This window comes from Centroberyx affinis, unplaced genomic scaffold (assembly GCF_046629955.1).
Source record: "Centroberyx affinis isolate AG114_WGS23_722 - 3 ecotype Tasmania unplaced genomic scaffold, CSIRO-AGI_Caff_v1 ptg003793l_1, whole genome shotgun sequence".
In the NCBI taxonomy this organism is placed as follows: Eukaryota; Metazoa; Chordata; class Actinopteri; order Beryciformes; family Berycidae; genus Centroberyx; species Centroberyx affinis.
This window is the reverse complement of record NW_027281660.1, coordinates 74,907-92,814: the sequence shown is the minus strand read 5'-3', so window position 1 is coordinate 92,814 and position 17,908 is coordinate 74,907. Positions and strand designations below refer to the sequence as shown.

The 17,908-nt window shown below is 40.3% G+C and overlaps 1 protein-coding gene across 1 annotated transcript in view; it reads left to right on the top strand.

Annotated features, from left to right (window-relative positions):
• The window catches only part of epb41a (erythrocyte membrane protein band 4.1a), a 60,518-nt gene extending 43,758 nt beyond the window's left edge, over positions 1–16,760 (top strand). The window contains exons 17-20 of the mRNA XM_071541150.1: positions 9,978–10,106; positions 14,729–14,845; positions 15,435–15,515; positions 16,662–16,760. Of these exons, the coding sequence (XP_071397251.1) occupies positions 9,978–10,106; positions 14,729–14,845; positions 15,435–15,515; positions 16,662–16,760 (426 nt within the window). The remainder of the gene's footprint in view (positions 1–9,977; positions 10,107–14,728; positions 14,846–15,434; positions 15,516–16,661) is intronic.
• Positions 16,761–17,908: the final 1,148 nt, after the last annotated feature.

Below are 17,908 nucleotides of genomic sequence, written 5' to 3'. Positions count from 1 at the left end.
GGATGGCATATTGTGGTCTCGCCAACAGTTTCTATGGTTTTTCTTCTTCCTACTGGCATTTCGAAGACTTTGCACTGCCAAAATGGTTTGCACTAGCTAGCGTTTTAGCTGCCAGAGAATGCCTTTCCAATCCCCGCCATTGGAGCAGAGGCCCATAAAACTCAGCGCTCTCCTCCTCCTCCTCCTCCTCTTCCTCTGCTGCTGCTGCTGCTGCTCTGTCGGAGGTGTGGCCTGCTTAGACCACCTCACTGCCCCCACCTGTCACCCTGGAGTTTTCTACACACTATAGCACCCATCGCCGGCTACGTTTCCATGCCAGAGTAACCCAGCTATTGGTCGTATTCAGGTTAAAATGTTTACATGAACCTTTGATACCCTGTGATAGAGTCTCCCATTGTTGTTGCCATTAATAAAGCAGTTAACTGAATTTTCCACCTGCCTCTTTGACTAAGCAATTGCTGCTCACTTGTAATACAGGGGATAATGCGGCCATAATGCCGGGCGACTCTCAAAGTGAAAAGCGAACAATGTTTCCGTGCCACAGTAATTGCTGGTTCATGCTTTAATGCAGAAATGGACGCAGCTGAGTGCAAGGTCGAGATGAGGTCACTCACCACCTGCAATTTGAAATAATGCAGACAGCGCCGTAGTTACGTAAACGCGCCTCCATCCAGGATTGGCTGAACAAAGAGGAACACCAACAGCACCTCTGCTTTCACATGTGTCTAGCCACACAGAAAGCATGAACCAGATGTATCCTGTTTAATATGGGATTAAGACAGGCATCTTAAAGGATCAGTTTGGCGATTTTGGACCTATGTATAATTTGTCTCTTACATATCTGTAGTACTTAGACCTGCAGAGAATATTGTCGGTTGAAACGGCGAGCTCCATTGCTCGGCATCTTGCTGCTAACAATGAGTCCAAACAGGGTTTAGTCAAAATATCTCCAAACTAGAAGGGCACTTGGAGAGCGCAGACCTCCGCCAAGGTTCGTGCTATTATTGCTTGTTCGTGAGTCGGATCTGGATCCGCTCCAAAATGTAATGGGTTCTTCCTTGGCCCATGCTACACCCTTCCACGAAGTTTCATGAAAATTGGGCCAGTCGTTTTTCCGTAATCCTTCTGACAGACAAACAAACAGACAAACAAACAAACGGCACCGAAAACATAACCTCCTTGGCGGAGGTAAAAAGCCAGTCTGTGAAAAAGATATGGCAACCAACCAATGTATTGATATCCACAGCTTGGAAAGCAGCAACACTGCACCATTTCCACTCAGTGGGTAGTCTTCTACCAAACTCTACTGTTTATAATCTGACCTGACAGTCCAAAACCAGATCATGCTGCCAGTAACGCACTTTCACTCCACAGCAGCCTGTGCTGCAGCTGAGAAAAATAGTTCTGTGATTTTCTGATTTGTGAAAGTGTGCGTAATGGCGGAATTTTGTTACATTTTCTCAACTCCCCTACAGTGCTTTTATGGAGATATTTTGACAAACCCCATTTGGACTCATTGTTAGCAGCAAGAGGCCAAGCAACAGGAGCTCGCCATTTCAACCTACAGCGGACTCCGGAGTCAGTATTCTCTGCAGTACTACACGTAAGAGTCAAATTATATATAGGTCCAAAATCACCAAAGCTCTTTAACCAGGTTTCTAATAATCAGAATATGAGCTTACATGGGTTTTTTCTAACCCAGTCATGATGTTTACATACGTCGACCCAAAACCAGGATACTTAGTAACTGGCTTAAGAAGGGAATTCTCTGTGCATGTAAACGTAGTCACTGTCAGAGCACACCACAGACAACTTCTCTTAAAATCTGCAGGATACTTCCTGCAAACCCACGATCCTCCCCCCCCCCCCCCTCCCCCCAACTATAACAGCCTGGAGAGCTTTGCCAGTACTCCTGAGCCTCCGTCTTTGTGCCCATCCCTCCCGACATCCCATTCCTCCCATTTCCCCTCCCTTCTGTCACCCTATCTCCTCCTGTCTGTTGGCCATTCCCCCACTTGTCTGTTCATTGTTATCTGTCTCTCTTGGTCTGCCGCTGCTGAGCACAGCGAGGGAGGCGACCTCTGTTCGGACACAAGGTAAGAGCACGTAGTTCGTCCCCGGCGCCGGGGGGACCGCCGCTCCGCAGTCACGACTACCTGCTGGAAGAAGACGAGGAGGACAGTGAGGTTGAGGATGATGATGATGAGGAGGACGAGGAGGAGGAAGAACAAGCCCGTGGTCACACTCTAAGGGTGTCTATCGACGTGCCGGAGGAGGGCAGGAGCACGGCGAACGCCTGTGAGCTAAACCCAGCCAGGCTCCAGCAATCCCGGATCTCCTTCTTTCTATCGGGCCTGCTGGTGATGGCCCTGACCATACTGTGGCTGGCCTTCATTTAAAAAGGCAAAGACAAAAACAAAAAAATGGCTCGATTCCTGAACATCTAATCCTACCAGGTGCCCTTCGCCATCTACAGACTGCTTTATTCAAGTGCTGTTTCACCCCTCTACCTCTAAGTCATTCTTTCTATCTGTTCATTCATTCACCACTGTTACCTTCCTTCCTGCCCACACACACACAGCTCTACCCTGTCAAGCTAAGATGGACTGAAAATGACGTATTTTCTTCTTTAAGACATTGGCAATTTTTCAGAAACTGTTAAAATCTTTTTCTTTTTTTCCCCAGTGCTTCATGAATAGACTTATATGCTGATATCATGGAGCCAACATTGGTATTCCATAGAGAAAAGCCAAGACGTGTTACTAACAACTTTGTCTTCACTGAATATTTACTGCTTGCATTGCTATATATTTTCTCCCTTTTAGGACTTTTAGTACTTTCTCCCATTTGGTACATTTCCAGGGCAACATTAAGTTGTGTGGCAAGATTTACAGCAGACATATCTGGTCAATCAGTTGACTAAAGCTCTCAAGTAATGTTAAGAATCTGTGTGAAATTTAGCAGAGTGCTACTGTGACTGACATACATTAGCACTGTGTTAATGTTGGACCAGGTGTCAGCAGGGAGGACAATCAGGCCATGTATAAGTAAAGAATCCATGAGTTATTAGCAGTGCTGGGTGGTAAGGCATTACTCGCTAACACGTTGCAGTAATTTTATAACTCTTCCAGTGACAAGTAGTCATCTTTTGTAGTTTCCCACGCTAAACATCAAATTGAAGTTAATTGTTCAAAAACTAAGTCACACCCCCACGCCCTGTTGACTTTCTCTGTGTGGAAGTATTCCCACTACTTTTATCAAGCTAAAGGATGACAAGAACATTCGACATCAACGCTGTTTGGTTTCCTGATCATTCACAGGCGAGACAATTGAAGTCAATTTTTGAAGGCATTGCAAGGTATTGAGGATGTAATTGCCAATTTTGGGGGTGTAATGCAAAAGCAATATATCGAGTAGTGTAACAAATTACTACTTCCAGTGAGTAATAAGTAAATAATACTATTTTTGAAATGAGTAACGAGTAATGAGTAATACATTACTTTTTTTGAGTAGTGAACCCAGCACTGGTTATTACTATCTACGTTCATGTACCTTCAATGGCCTTAAATTTGACGCTGTTGCACTACTCAAGGCATGGTGTACTTGTTTACCAAAAAAAGGAAAAAAAAAAACACTGGTTGCACAGCATTGCACTACTATTGAAGGTATTCTACTTTCTTTGCTTGCATTGTCCCACCCTCCTCCCCCCCAGTTGAAGCTCCCGCCCCAACACTTGTCACTCATCTTGAGGTAACCGGCATCCGTAAAGTTTCCACAGGCGATGAAGAAGTGAACAGTGATCACAGGCAATCTGCAATAAAAAAAGCAACACTGACGTTCACCGTCGGTCTTTCTCAATACGCGTTCTTGTGCCCTCCGTGACGCATTTGATGTAATATCCAACGGTGCAATTCCAGAATAAAAGAACGTGAGGATAGGGGACGGATAAAGGTCCCCAGAAGTTTACCTGCCAACCGAGGTCGCGCATCAGGTAGTGAGTTGCCTGACAAGAACAAATACGAAGGCCCTAGATTCATTGGGTCCCATTTATCAATACGTTCATATATTTGTGTGTACATTTCTAATACGAACACTTTACACATGCTCTGAGTCAGGTGTACACTTCGTTCAGATGGAAGAACAAATCTGAGCTACTAAAAGTTTGATGAATACCCGAACGTGTGTAAATTTCCCTCCGCTAACGTTTTACGCACAAATTTGGATAACACTTTCTTCACTTCCTAATAATTTCCTAGAAAGGAACTGTTTCTTAGGAAGTTTCCTGGAAAGAACCATGAAATGATGTAGCAGTTATATAGAAAATGTAAATTGATAAGAGTTGATAAATACTGTACATTTCTACAAGAAATTCCACGAAAGAACTGAAAAACTATAAACTATTTATTGGAATAATAGAAGGCAGAGGTCTATTTGGTAACCCAAGTCATTATTCATATAATTATATAATTATAGTTATTTGTTGAATTCTAAATCAATCTTACTTAATTTCAAATTTTTCCCACAGTGTAGCTGAGGGCATCACGAGACAAATTCAGGTCAGGCAGTCAGTCAGTCAGTCAGTCATGTATTGCTTAGATGATGCGCTTCGTCAGATGGCCTCTAGAGGGCGTTTTTGACTGTGCGATGCAGTGTTTTCCATACAGGGGCACAAAATCAAAAGTTGCTCACTCTATAGAAATTGATCTAAATCAATCTCTAATGCATCTGATGTGCGCATCACGTCATGTCTGTAATTTGGAGATGTACAGACAGCAGACCAGTAGCATTGAACTCAATCCAACGTCTCCCAGTGTGAAACTTAACATTCCACAGTCAGTAACGGGGATTTGCAGACAGTAACTTGTCTTCGCTGCCCTACAAACTTGAACGGTAGGTGCCTTTAACGTTACCTTTTGGTATTTAAGTAACGTTATTGGAATTAGGTAATTTAACTGTGTCGCAGTGCTTCAGTGCATAGAATTGAACACGTGCCGTGGGTCTGTACAGGATCTGTGCTTGTCTATATATGAACTACTACATAATTTCATGGTTCTGTCTTGGAAACAACAGAAGAAATTGGAGTATACTTACCAACTACTATTGAACTCTTTCTCTATTTTCCCTATAATTAGAACATCATTTCATGGTTCTTTCCAGGAACGTCCAGTTACGCCCAAACAGCACAGCAGTCTATAGTATAGTAGTCTTTTTTTGGAGAACCTGTTGAAATAGCTAGGATAATGGAACAGCTGCGTGTTTTAATTCATTCTCTCCAAGACAACTTGGGAAGAACGTTCTCCACAAGGACACCAGTATCGATTTGGCGTTCTTGGATTTGATAATCACCTTGCGTTTTCGAGCGGGTCTTGTCTGCCACGTCTGCTTTGCTGTTCTTTCTTTTGTTACTACTTTCCCCCATTGTTGTTGTCGCTGTGGCTTCCCCGCTCTGTTGCCGCTAGCCTCACCTTGAAAGCCATATGACACCCCCACTAGCAAATGGTATATACCCCAAAATGTCCCCAACGTCATTGAAAAGCCAATCTCAAGCAAACGGGGGAGTTAGGCATGAACTCACAGGGTCACAAAGGCTGATAACGTATAATATATTCCATTTATTTATTGTTATTTTAAAATAACAAAAGTTGCATATTGCAGCTTGCACCCCCCAACACACACTCACACATCTCTTAGCAGTGAGAGAGGAAAAGATAGGGAGCTTAAGAGCTTAAGTTTGAATTCCTTGTCCAAATGGATCATCTGCAGGGTTACAGTACATACGGTAAAGGTTTGTTTGTGGTTCAGGTGCTTCAAACGTTCATTTCTGAATGCTGGCGGTATGTTGATGCACCGAGCACAGTCCACTAAGAGGAAACCCTGCGTTGAATTATATTTCCCTTTTACATCTACTCCTTTTACTGCTGTGTGACTCATTTTCAAGGCTCAGAACCACCCGTTTCTTTACCTTCTGGACAACTTTTTTCAAGGTTTGCATTCAAAGATATAGCACTGCTGTATGTGAACTAGGTTTGAAGCCATTGACGTGATATTTGCACCAATCAAGTGGCTTGACTGTATCTCTGCATCCGTAAACCACAGTTGTACTGCTAAGAACTTGTACCCATTGCCATATATCACGGATTATTCATACTTCACCATAAAATGTGCACAGGTTCCATTTCCTCATTGTAAAGGTTCTGTCCAGTGTGAAGATGGTGCTCAGAGCCTTTAGAATGACGACGGGAAATGTTGACCATCGGCTCATTTTAAGACAAAGTCCGACTTGGTCTGAAATAACTCTGGGAAAGTATAATGTTTACCCTTTGAAATGTTAGGATGACAGGAGTGAAATCATTAATAGAAGCTGTAATGTATCTTTACTACTTTTACAACACTTGGATTCAATGGACCACGAAAGACTGTGCATGCAAGTAGCCTACATCGATTCAGTGTATTGGTGTGTGTGTGTGTATACTTCCATGTTGACCTGCTAATGATTCAGCGTCGTCGGATTTTCGGATAACTCCGAATCTGTAAGCCTGTACTTTCACTGTGATACTATACATAGGAAACGACTGCACTGATCAAGCTGTCTTTCTCTGTCCGATGACGGATTTTCTCTCATTTAGACAATTCATTCCTTCTCTCTATTTTTCTTGATATATCGTAATTGTGGGTTTTCGAGTATTCATTTAAACCTAGGTACAAGGTGTGATATAAGTAGTATAAAATAAATGCATCAAATTTGGCATGTGTACTTTGGATATTTATATGTGGTCTTTTAGTCAGAATGACAGTTGATTCTTAATTTAGTTCTTGCCTCGCATGCTTTTGGTGGTAGTACCTCAGACTATTGTTTGCTCTCTTTTTTCATTAGTCAGATATTTGGAAAACCTTGGTAATACTTTCTATGACTACTAGTATATCTATAGTGCTTCATAAGGAATTATAATGTGCACATAATGCCTTATGAACATGCATATATGAACACATATTGCTTACTGATGCATTATATGAGCACACATGAGCAGATTGGATACTTTTTCCCGATTAGATCATCGATTTTTGTTCTAATTACGAAACAGCCAATTGCATTTCGCAAGTTGCATGAAAACGCTAATATCAGGTTATACACTTTTACATTTTTAAAGTTAAATATTAATGCGCATATTTGGCGTGTCTTACTTCCACTTCTCTGACTTCTGCATTTTCCTCTCCAAAATAAAACTTTAAATCAATAGCTAACATTCTCTGCAGTTACATTAGCACCCGCCTCCTGTCAATCACAACAGACAAACCAAAGCAAGATGCTTCTGCAGCTATAGTCCATAAAATGAAATGGAAAATAAAGCTAGTTTTTATACAATTACGGCTTAAAATCGGTGCCCTCTCCTTCACTGTGAGTAACTCGTAATATTTAGTCTGAGTTTATATAAAAATATTTACTTTGAAAAGCAACTAAAATGAAGGAAAACTGGCAAATATCTCCCAATGAAAAACAGTAAGGGAAAGCAGGAAATGAGCAAAAACTCCAATCATGCTGGAATTGTCCTCTAAGTAAAGAAAGTTATCATTGGCTCCTTTGCATCAGTAAGAATTATGCATCCTTACAAATGTGGTCATAAAGCATTACGAGTGCATTATAATTCCTCATCATAGATGGTGTTACCTAAACATTTTGTGCTGCCTCACCGTTTCCAAGTTAAAACCTCATAAAAAGTTACACTTCAAATATTAGTGTCATTTTCATCAGTCTGGTAAGTTTTGTGAACATTGTTGTGGTGTTGAAGGTATATTTTCAGCCAAACTTTTAACCTCACCGCAATCATGAATCAGCATAAAATAGATGACAAACCATGGGAAAAGTTTGTGCATAGCGACTGTGACATTAAGTTCTATTAAGGCAAGAGTGAATTTGGCCCCACATGTAAAAAAAAATTGTGGTATAGTCATAAAAATGAATAATTTTGTGAGGAATGCCTGCTATGGAGGAAAGAGAGATCTTCCTGCCTACTCCTCCGGCTAGTCAAGGATTTTAATCCACACAGAAAACTTGACATTCCCATAATTGTTGTTAATCTTGACATTGATAATTCCTGAACTATAAGAAGATTGGCAAACTGAGTGAAAACATGTTTCTTCCCTGCCATATAGCCATCTGTTATAGCTCTCTCTTTCTTCGCATTAGCTTAAAAATGCACTGGACTTGAATTGCCTAAACACCCATCAAGCCAAATGCCTTCTGCTTGGCGGCAGAGGTTGGAGATGAAAGATTTAAAAAGCAAAATGAAAGTAATTTATGAAGTTTGTGATTTGCATAATCTGCATATCGGAGCTGTGGTGTGTGAATAATTGGCAGGCTGGCCCGGGGCTTTATCCTCTTCTGCTCGTCCCACAGGAGGACTCTTATTATGAAAAGCCCTCGCTCGGCCCCTCGGGGAGAGGCTGCTCACTTCGCTGTGATTGATCACGTTGCCGCAGTAGAAGTACCAATAAGGACTGCAGTGCAATTTCAGTTTTTCCTCTCCTGACAAGATTTCACCTCAACTAAAATGTTTTTTTTTTTTTGGTTTGGTAACACTTTACTTGAAGTGCATTGTGTTGAGTTACAAGCAGATTAGAAGTATAGATAAACTTTTCGGTAACACTTTACAATAAGGGTACATCAATTAAGGTTAGTTGATGCTTAATTAATGCTTGATTAATTTATACATTAATAGTTTAATAGTTTATAAAGATGACTATTAAATAATGTATAAATTAATACCTTAGTTAACATGAACACCATTAGTAAATGATTAACAGACACATTAGTTAACTGTTAATTAAAGGTTAGTTAATGCTTATTAAGCATATTAAGCATTAACTAACCCTTATGCTGCAATGGTACTTTCTGTTACTCATGTGCTAGCCATATTGATGTACCCAAAAAAACCTGGGGATAAAAAACAAACAAAAAAAAAAAACCTACCCCCAGCGATAATATTGTATATTGCGATATTTTGGCGGGACAGTATCGCAGTATAAAATTTTGGATATCGCCCAAGCCTAATCTTGGTCTAAGTCCTTAAAAAGTCAGGCAAAGGTCTTGAATTATGAAAATTTAAGGCCTTAACAGTATTAACATGTGTTAATACAATTATTAAGGGTTAGGGTTAATTTTTTCACCATGTAATGCAGGTTTATTTTTACTTAAAGCTGCACTAGGTGGCTCTAAATGGCAGCCAGAAATCATATAATGTGACATCATTAAAGTCTACACTGGCCGGTCTGTGGTGCTTTATACTTAAGGAAACCAAAGGAACTTTTTAAATGAAGATCTTGAATACTGCAACTTTAAGTTAATTAAGGGTTAGTTAATGCTTATTAAGCATTAACTAACCCTTAATTAATGTACCCTTATTGTAAAGTGTTACCAACTTTTCTTGCCCTGTAAAGAATTCAACCCCTACATCGTTTGCACCTTTTTTAATATATTGCCTTCTGATTATAATAATCAGGCACTCAATGTGCATATAATACACTTATGGTGCCTTATAATGCCTTATGAGCAGCATTTCAATTGAAGCGTTACCGTTTTTATTTATTCTTCAGGAAACAATTGGCCCGCATTTTGATTTTTTCCAATCTTATGGAAAAAAAATCATGATTAAAACTGTATGCTTGCTCTTGATAGTAAAGTTCTGATTGAATAAGCATGTGTGTATACTCAAGAATGGAGATTTTGATCTGAAATATATTCCAAATGATTGCATCAGTGACGTCTTTATCCTCACTCGTCTTTCGAGATCGACATGGCTGGTTTTGATTTTCTTGGATCTCCAGCTACAGCAGATGATTGACAGAATATACTGATATGTCATAGTACTGTTCTCTTGATAGACCCCTCCATAGAGTTTGTGGTTTTATAGAGAGAAGGAACAGAGAAACCTGATTACTGACTTTATGTCTGACCCCCACCCACCCCCCCTTCCCCCCAGTCTCCGTTGCTGAAGACCCAGACAATCACCATCTCAGACGTCACCAACTCCCTGAGAGGAACCGTGGCCAACAAGGAGGTTCCCATCGTGCACACGGAGACCAAGACCATCACATACGAGTCAGCGCAGGTGAGGAGCATTCTGGGCATTACCAAAAACTGACCTTTTCCGCGGGGTATCTGCAGTAGGCTCGGGCCGATATTCAATATTATCGAATGGGAAATATCGTGATGTTTCCTGAATATCGCGATATTTCCTGTGATATCGAATGCCGCCGTGCTGCGATGCATCTGTACTTTCTATCACTCATGTGCCGGCCGTATTGATGTACCCAAAAAAACCTGGGGATAAAAAACGAAAAAAAAAACAACCTACCCCCAGCGATAATATCGTATATTGCGATATTTTGGAGGGACAGTATCGCAATATAAAATTTTGGATATCGCCCAAGCCTGCAAGTCCTTAAAAAGTCAGGAGAAAGTCTTGAATTATGAAAATGTAAGGCCTTAACAATATTAAAATGTGTTAATACAATTATTAAGGGTTAGGGTTCATTTTTTCACCATGTAATGCAGGTTTATTTTTACTTAAAGCTGCACTAGGCGGCTCCAAATGGCAGCAAGAGGCAACTGTTTGAAAGATGTAAACTTCAATACCCAGAAATCATATCATGTGACATCATTAAAGTCTCCACAGCGCGCTCATGTTTACCAACCTGGCCGGTCTGTGATGCTTCATACTTAAGGAACCCAAAGGGACTTTTTAAATGAAAATCTTGAATACGGCAACTTTAAATTTCATTTTGATGCAGCTATAAAATTAAATAGTGGTATTGACAGATTCTTTCATAATAATGATAATGTTTAGTTGATACAGATTTGGAAAGTAAGGGAAATTAAATATGACAAATGCCATGAATTGTGTACTTTCACCAAAAGATGTGAACGATGGGACCGGCTGTAGTGTTGTTGTTTTTTTCTTATGTTGTATTACATTACTGCACTTCCAGTTGGTCACAGTAAGTTTGACCCACATGCATGTTACAATATGACAAACATGGTGGACTTCAGGGGCCGGATTCACTAATGTGTTCTTAAAATAGTTCTTAAGAAATGAAACGAAATTTTACGAAGTTCTTAAGAAGGCTCTTAAGTGCAATTCCTCAATATTTTCTTAGTAACAGTCTCATTTCTCACGAATTTCTTAAATTTTCCAACTTAAGAACTTCTCAAAATAGGGCCTGAATTAATTCTGGTTAATAAACTTTAGGCTTACTGCCATTGAGGCTAGGAGACAAGGCTAGGAGGCAAGGAGACAAGGCTAGGAGGCAAGGAGACAAGGCTAGGAGGCTAGGAGACAAGGCTAGGAGGCAACCCAAAGTGCTTCCATCTACAAAACAATTGGGGAAAAATGGCCCTACACCAAATAAAGCTTTACAATAAATGTTCATCTTAATGTTAGGTGTAGGGGAACCTATGAAGACTTTGAACTATAACCTACTTGTCTAAAATGTGTTTAAATATATGATATTAGAGGCTTACCTTTTCAATGTAGGAGTTTTAAGACAGGTGAAGGGCTGTCTTAAAGTTAAGAAAAAATCAACAAACAACAACTGACAAATTTGAGAACTTTCATTTCAAGAATACCATTTATTCCTAAATTTTTGTTTTTCTTAGGAAGAAGCATAAGAAGAAAGTTAAGAAAATATATAAGAACTGTTTTTGAGAATAGCATTTTTTCCTATTTTTTTTTCCTTAAGACTAAAGTTAAGAAAAAAATGGCACTTGTGAAGATTTGTTTTTCTTAAGAAGGTTTTGTGAATCCGGCCCCAGGTTCGTAAACATCTAATGTCCTGGTGTTATTTTTCTTATTCTGTCCATTTATAATTTCGGAACTTCCATTAGCTATGTTGAATAATTTATAAGCTTAGATTTTCTGTGTCTTTATGTTGCTTTTTGAAGCTCCAGGTAGCCGTCCTAAATGCAGTGTTTCCCATGTAATGTTATTGCCTTGGCGCCCGGCCAAGCTCCCACATTAACCTGTGTGTTCGACGCGGCGGTCAGACTCGGTTGTTTAGCAGTGCTGTGTTCACACACGGCTGAGCGTTATGGCACCTCCCCCTACCTTCCCAACGCTAAGAGACACAAGATTAATGGGCCAAACAGACGATAGGCGCCATCACAAGTGTGCCAGTCTTTTTCAATGAGAGGAGGGCGGTGAGCGGGGGGGGGTTTGGCAGCGGAGTGTTTTGCTATCGAGTTGAAATCTGTTCGACTTCTGACACGTCCTCATGCGTGGTCCAGCCAATCGGTGGAGGTTATTCGTCATCGAACAGTGAGATTTCACTTTATTGTGAAATAGCATCACATTAGCATGAAGGAGAATCTAATGGTGTTTAATACGATTGTAGATCAACGAAATTACCATTGCATAGCGTCATTCTTCTATCAGATTTAATAAACAGATAAATGGATGATTTCCAGTCGCTTAAACTCTTAACGTAACCAGCAAATATCATTGATTTGGTTTTTTGTTTCTACTAACACTTTTCTTTTGTCAGGTTGTTATTTTGGTTTCACTTTGGTTAACTCGGTTTGTGGATTTCTTCTCTAAAAAAAAAAAAAAAAAAATTCAGATCATCATTGAAAAGTATTGAAATGTATTTTAAAAAGCTTCCCAGGAAGAGACAGCCCAGCGAACATGAGGTGTGTGTGTTTGTGTGTGTGTGTGTGTGTGTGTGTGAAAAAAAACCTTAAGTTTGATAAGCATACTCAGTGTTCCATAAACATCGCCTCACAAAATATACAGTGTTAAGTTAGTATAAATTGCTGATAAATTGAGTGGCTCGTTAGATAAAATGACTCTAAGTGTAATGTAATGACTCTAAATGTAATGTCACTCTAAATGTTGTTAATTCGAGGAGAGAGACTGAATTTGAGGGAAGAACAGAGAGAGAAAAAGAAGTGGCCAGTGTCTCTGTCACAGCTGTGAGCCAGTGAACCAGGGACTTGTGTACTGATTCAACTGAGTTGTAAATTCGGGGCGTATTCTCACACTGGGCATCATTTATCAAACCAGATACACTAACATTTGCCCAGAAAGCTTTTAAAACTGCTGCAGTCCAACACATTTCCATAGCAGATCAGACTGTAACAAGTCTTAACAAACATCCGTCATGCATTATTTATTGTTAGGAGAACGTTTTGGCCCGGTACTTCATCATCTGGCGATGTTTCAAACATAAGGAAATATTGATAAATGAGGGCCATTGTTAGTCTGCTGTAGATGTGAAGGGCCTCTAATGCATGAGATAAAGTTGCTTATTGAATAAATATGGAATTTGTAATGGTTTATTTTGATACTGTAACAAGACACCATATATACACTGACCAGAAGTCTTAAGCGATTTTTGACCTATATAAAATTTGTCTCTTACATACCAAACTACGTCTAGTTCAGCTCCCTCTGCGAACCAGTACTCCCTTAAAATAACCTTCCACTTTCATTAATTTACATGAATTCACCCCTGAATTCATGAAAAATCAATCTAAAATCAAATAAAGAGTTATTAATGGAGGAGACCCCATCAAAACTCCCTTAAACACCCCTTGATCTTTTCCATGAATTTACTTTTACTTAATAACCTTGTAAACCCTGCATAAAAGGCATGAAAAATCCCTTAATTACTATTGTCTCTGTGAATCAACGCATGAATAAATCCCTTGAAAACCCTTGATACTAACCTTACTTTTTTAAAGCTGTTATTTTTAATGGATAATTGATTTCTATGTAACGGAGAAATTAAAGACATTTCAGGGATAAAATTAAGGGGTTTGGTTTCCTGTGGAGCCTATAAACGGCTTTTGGTAACCCTTCCTTTTACAGTCCCCTAATTACTAAGTATTTACCCGGTAAATATATGGTAAATTATAGTATATTATTGGGTAATTACCAGTGGTAAATAAGTAGGTAAATACAGAGAAACTACAGCTGAAATACTAAGAAAAACCTCCACTATTATCCATCAACTCAACTAAGTACCGTGTAGTTGTGACCGTTTTATGTTGGTAATAACTCAGATATAATTGCGTACTTCCTAGGAAAGTAGGAAACCAATTCTTAGAAACACCTCCTCTATTACCCATCAATTCAACTACACTACTACAATTGTAGTTATCCAAGGTTTATGTTGGTAACAGCCCAAGTTTAATTATGTACTATGTAGAAATTAAGATAGTACTTTCCAATAAATTACTTTTTCTTATATAGTTATTGTTCATGGCTACACCCATTTATAAAGGGTTTATTAGATATACCTTAGAAACTATGGAATTGTTTTTATTTAAGTTGAAAAATGACATCAATACTTACCTGGTAACAACCTCCGCAGGAACAGTGTTCCTCTAGTGTCATGGTACATCTTAAATACTGGGTACGTTCTTGCAGATGTTTTTACAATTTACTCAGTAAATAAGCTGGAACTGTACTGTAAAAGGAAGCCTTGTTTGTTTCCATGGTATGTAAAAGGAAGGGTTTTTTGGAGATATTTTGACAAACCCTGTTTGGAAACGGAGCTCGCCATTTCAACTGACAGCTGACTCGGGAGCCAATATTCTCTGCTGGTCCAAGCACTACAAGTTATGTAAGAGACAAATTCTATATAGGTCCAAACTGGCAGAACTTCCCCTTTAACCATTGCAGAGGGGCTGTTGTAAGCGGGTCCTCAGAGGTTCTTGTCTAACACTGCAAAGGTGTCTCTCCTGCAGCCGGCGGACAGCCTGGCCGAGAGGGACTCAGGAGTGCTGCTGAGCGCCCAGACCATCACCTCCGAGACCGTCAGCACCACCACCACCACCCAGATCACCAAGGTCTGCCGACAATCCCCCTTGCCCCCCCCCCACCCCCCATCCCCCACAGCTAACCCCTGCGAAACAGGCCCGACCAGTCAATAGAAATCAATAGAGTAAATTAGCGCCGTGCTGCGATGCCTCTGGAGTTTCTATCAGTCATGTGTCGGCAGTATTGACACACGATGTTTAAGTACCTGATGAAGACTGGGAATGGAGCCTGCCTTGGTTTTCCAAATTAGTGACAGTTTTCTGTTTGAGACTTTGGGTCGAAGAAGGCTTCTGGAATATACGGTCTCGACATGAACGACTAGTCCTCCCTCCTGTGTGTGTATGTGTGTGTGTGTGTGTGTGTGTATGCATGTTTGTGTATAACTGTAAACTGGGGGGGGGGTTCTCTTTAGTTCATGACCCCTAGGCGTTTTAGTATTCCTATTTTTTTTTTTCCTCCTCATGTGTCATTTTTTGGTTTGGATTTTTTATTTTTTTTATATGGATGCTGCTGTCGCCTGAATTTCCCTCCTGGGGATAATAAAAGAGTTGACACTGTGTGTGTGTGTGTGTTTTTATGCCTTAGATTTTCAACCTGTTTCCTCTCTCTCTCTTCCAGACAGTGAAAGGAGGGATCTCCGAGACTCGCATTGAGAAGAGGATCGTCATCACCGGGGACACCGAGATCGATCATGACAAGGTGAGGAATGCAAAATCCTCCGTCTTTTACCAGCTCTGCATTTTGTTAGGGTTGATCCACAGAGACACACTGGTAATTAAGGTAATTAAGGGATTTTTCATGCCTTTTGTGCATTTACAGGGTTATTAAGGGGAAATTAATGGAAAAGTTCTTGTCTCCCTGAATTTTTCATTAAATTAGAAAGTAAGGAGTCAAGATTAAGGGGGTGTTTAAGGAGTTTTCGATGGGATCTCCTCCATTAATAACTCCTTTAGTTAATTTAAGGGGATTTTGCATGAATTAAGGGGTGAATTAATGTAAATGAATGAAAATGTAAGGTTATTTTAAGGGACTACTGGTTCGTAGAGTTGTGTAACAATGAGTGACTATAGGAGTACCTATAGTCACACTGGTAATTAAGGTAATTAAGGGATTTTTCATGCCTTTTATGCATTTACAGGGTTATTGAGGGGAAATCAATGGAAAAGTTCCTGTCTCCCTGAATTTTTCATTAAATTAGAAAGTAAGGAGTCAAGATTAAGGGGGTGTTTAAGGAGTTTTCGGCATGATCTCCTCCATTAATAACTCCCTTAATTCATTTTAAGGGGATTTTGCATGAATTAAGGGGTGAATTAATGTAAATGAATGAAAATGTAAGGTTATTTTAAGGGACTACTGGTTCTTAGAGTTGTGTAACAATGAGTGACTATACTGTAGGTGTACCTATAGTCACACTGGTAATTAAGGGATTTTTCATGCCTTTTGTGCATTTACAGGGTAATTAAGGGGAAATGAATGGAAAAGTTTATGTCTCCCTGAATTTTTCATTAAATTAGAAAGTAAGGAGTCAAGATTAAGGGGGTGTTTAAGGAGTTTTCGACGTGATCTCCTCCATTCATAACTCCTTTAATTCATTTTAAGGGGATTTTGCATGAACTATGGGGTGAATTAATGTAAATGAATGAAAATGTAAGGTTATTTTAAAGGATTACTGGTTCGTAGAGTTGTGTAACAATGAGTGACTATAGGCGTACCTGGGATTATTGAGTGACTTAATTTCTCTTGTGAATGTATTCCACATCAAAGGCGTCTTTATTATGCTCATAAATCCTTTTCTATATAATCCCCCTGGTCTGGTGTTGGTATCTCCCTCCTCCTCCTCCTCAGGCTTTGGCCCAGGCCATAAAGGAGGCGAAGGAGCAGCACCCAGATATGTCTGTTACCAAAGTGGTGGTGCACCAGGAAACAGAGATCACCCCAGAGTAAAGACAGACTGAACCCTGGGAAGGTGAGTCATCCGCGCTGAGCCCACCTTCAACCAGCCCCTCGCCATCCTGTCCAACTGCTCCACTCATCCCGCACAGTCTCGTCAAATTTCACGAAATGAGCGCTAACTCTGAAATGCAAATGATGTGTTCTGAATTATGTGAAGGTTACTCGAAAAGGATTGTGTGATAATAGCAGGAATTGGTCACACCATTTTCACCTGTTAGTGACTTGAAAAGATTAGCTAACGATTATGTTTAAGCAAGTACCGTATTTCCTCTAATATTGGCCCGGGCCTTTATTTACCTCAACTGCAGAGCCATTTTTTTTTGTTACTGCAATGCATTACTGATAATTACGGTAATCGATGACGGCATGCTCCAGATACTTCTGCCGGCCGAGCCGTCTTGTGGCATACTGCCATCTTGTGGCACTTGTACGTTACTACAAGCTACAGTTACATTATATAACAGGCACCAGGAGTTTACCGGTATCCACCGTTGTTTTTTCCTTTGTTTTTTTCCCCGGCCTGTATTTGGGGCCGGCCTTTATTTGTTCGTGTCGACCACGCCATTATCGTAGACCCGGCTTTTAATTGACTACCGGCCACTATTAGAGGAAATACGATATGTTTAAGCAAGTAAAACAACTTTGGTTAAGGGTAGACAACTGAACAATTTTGATAAGTTTAGGGGAGGTTTTGGTCATGGTTAAATAAGAGAAACTCTCTGAAAATGAAAACTTTGCCAGTTTCTAGTCGCGCCTCCTTCACGCTATTCTTTCCCAGTGGAGAAAACAAATGACTTCATTTGCATTTTAAGTCATCGTGCTCATTTAACAAAATTTGATGAGACCCGTCTGCCTCATCGCCTACTACTGTAGTGTCCGCATGCTGTAGCTCTCACCTCGACCCTCTGATCTCCACGTCTCTATCTGCTCTTCTGCTCTACCCACCATCCAAGACGGCACACAACTGCCGCTCCCCTCCCGCTGCTTGACGTCTGAGACGAAGCGCTGCAGGCAGGCCCCAATAATCTGCGAGAGCCCCATCGTCTCAGACAAATGGATACAAATGGGAACAGCAGAGGGGATAGAGTGTATTTACTGCCTCTCCACTCTGCGCTGTAAATCAGTCCATAACTGCTAAC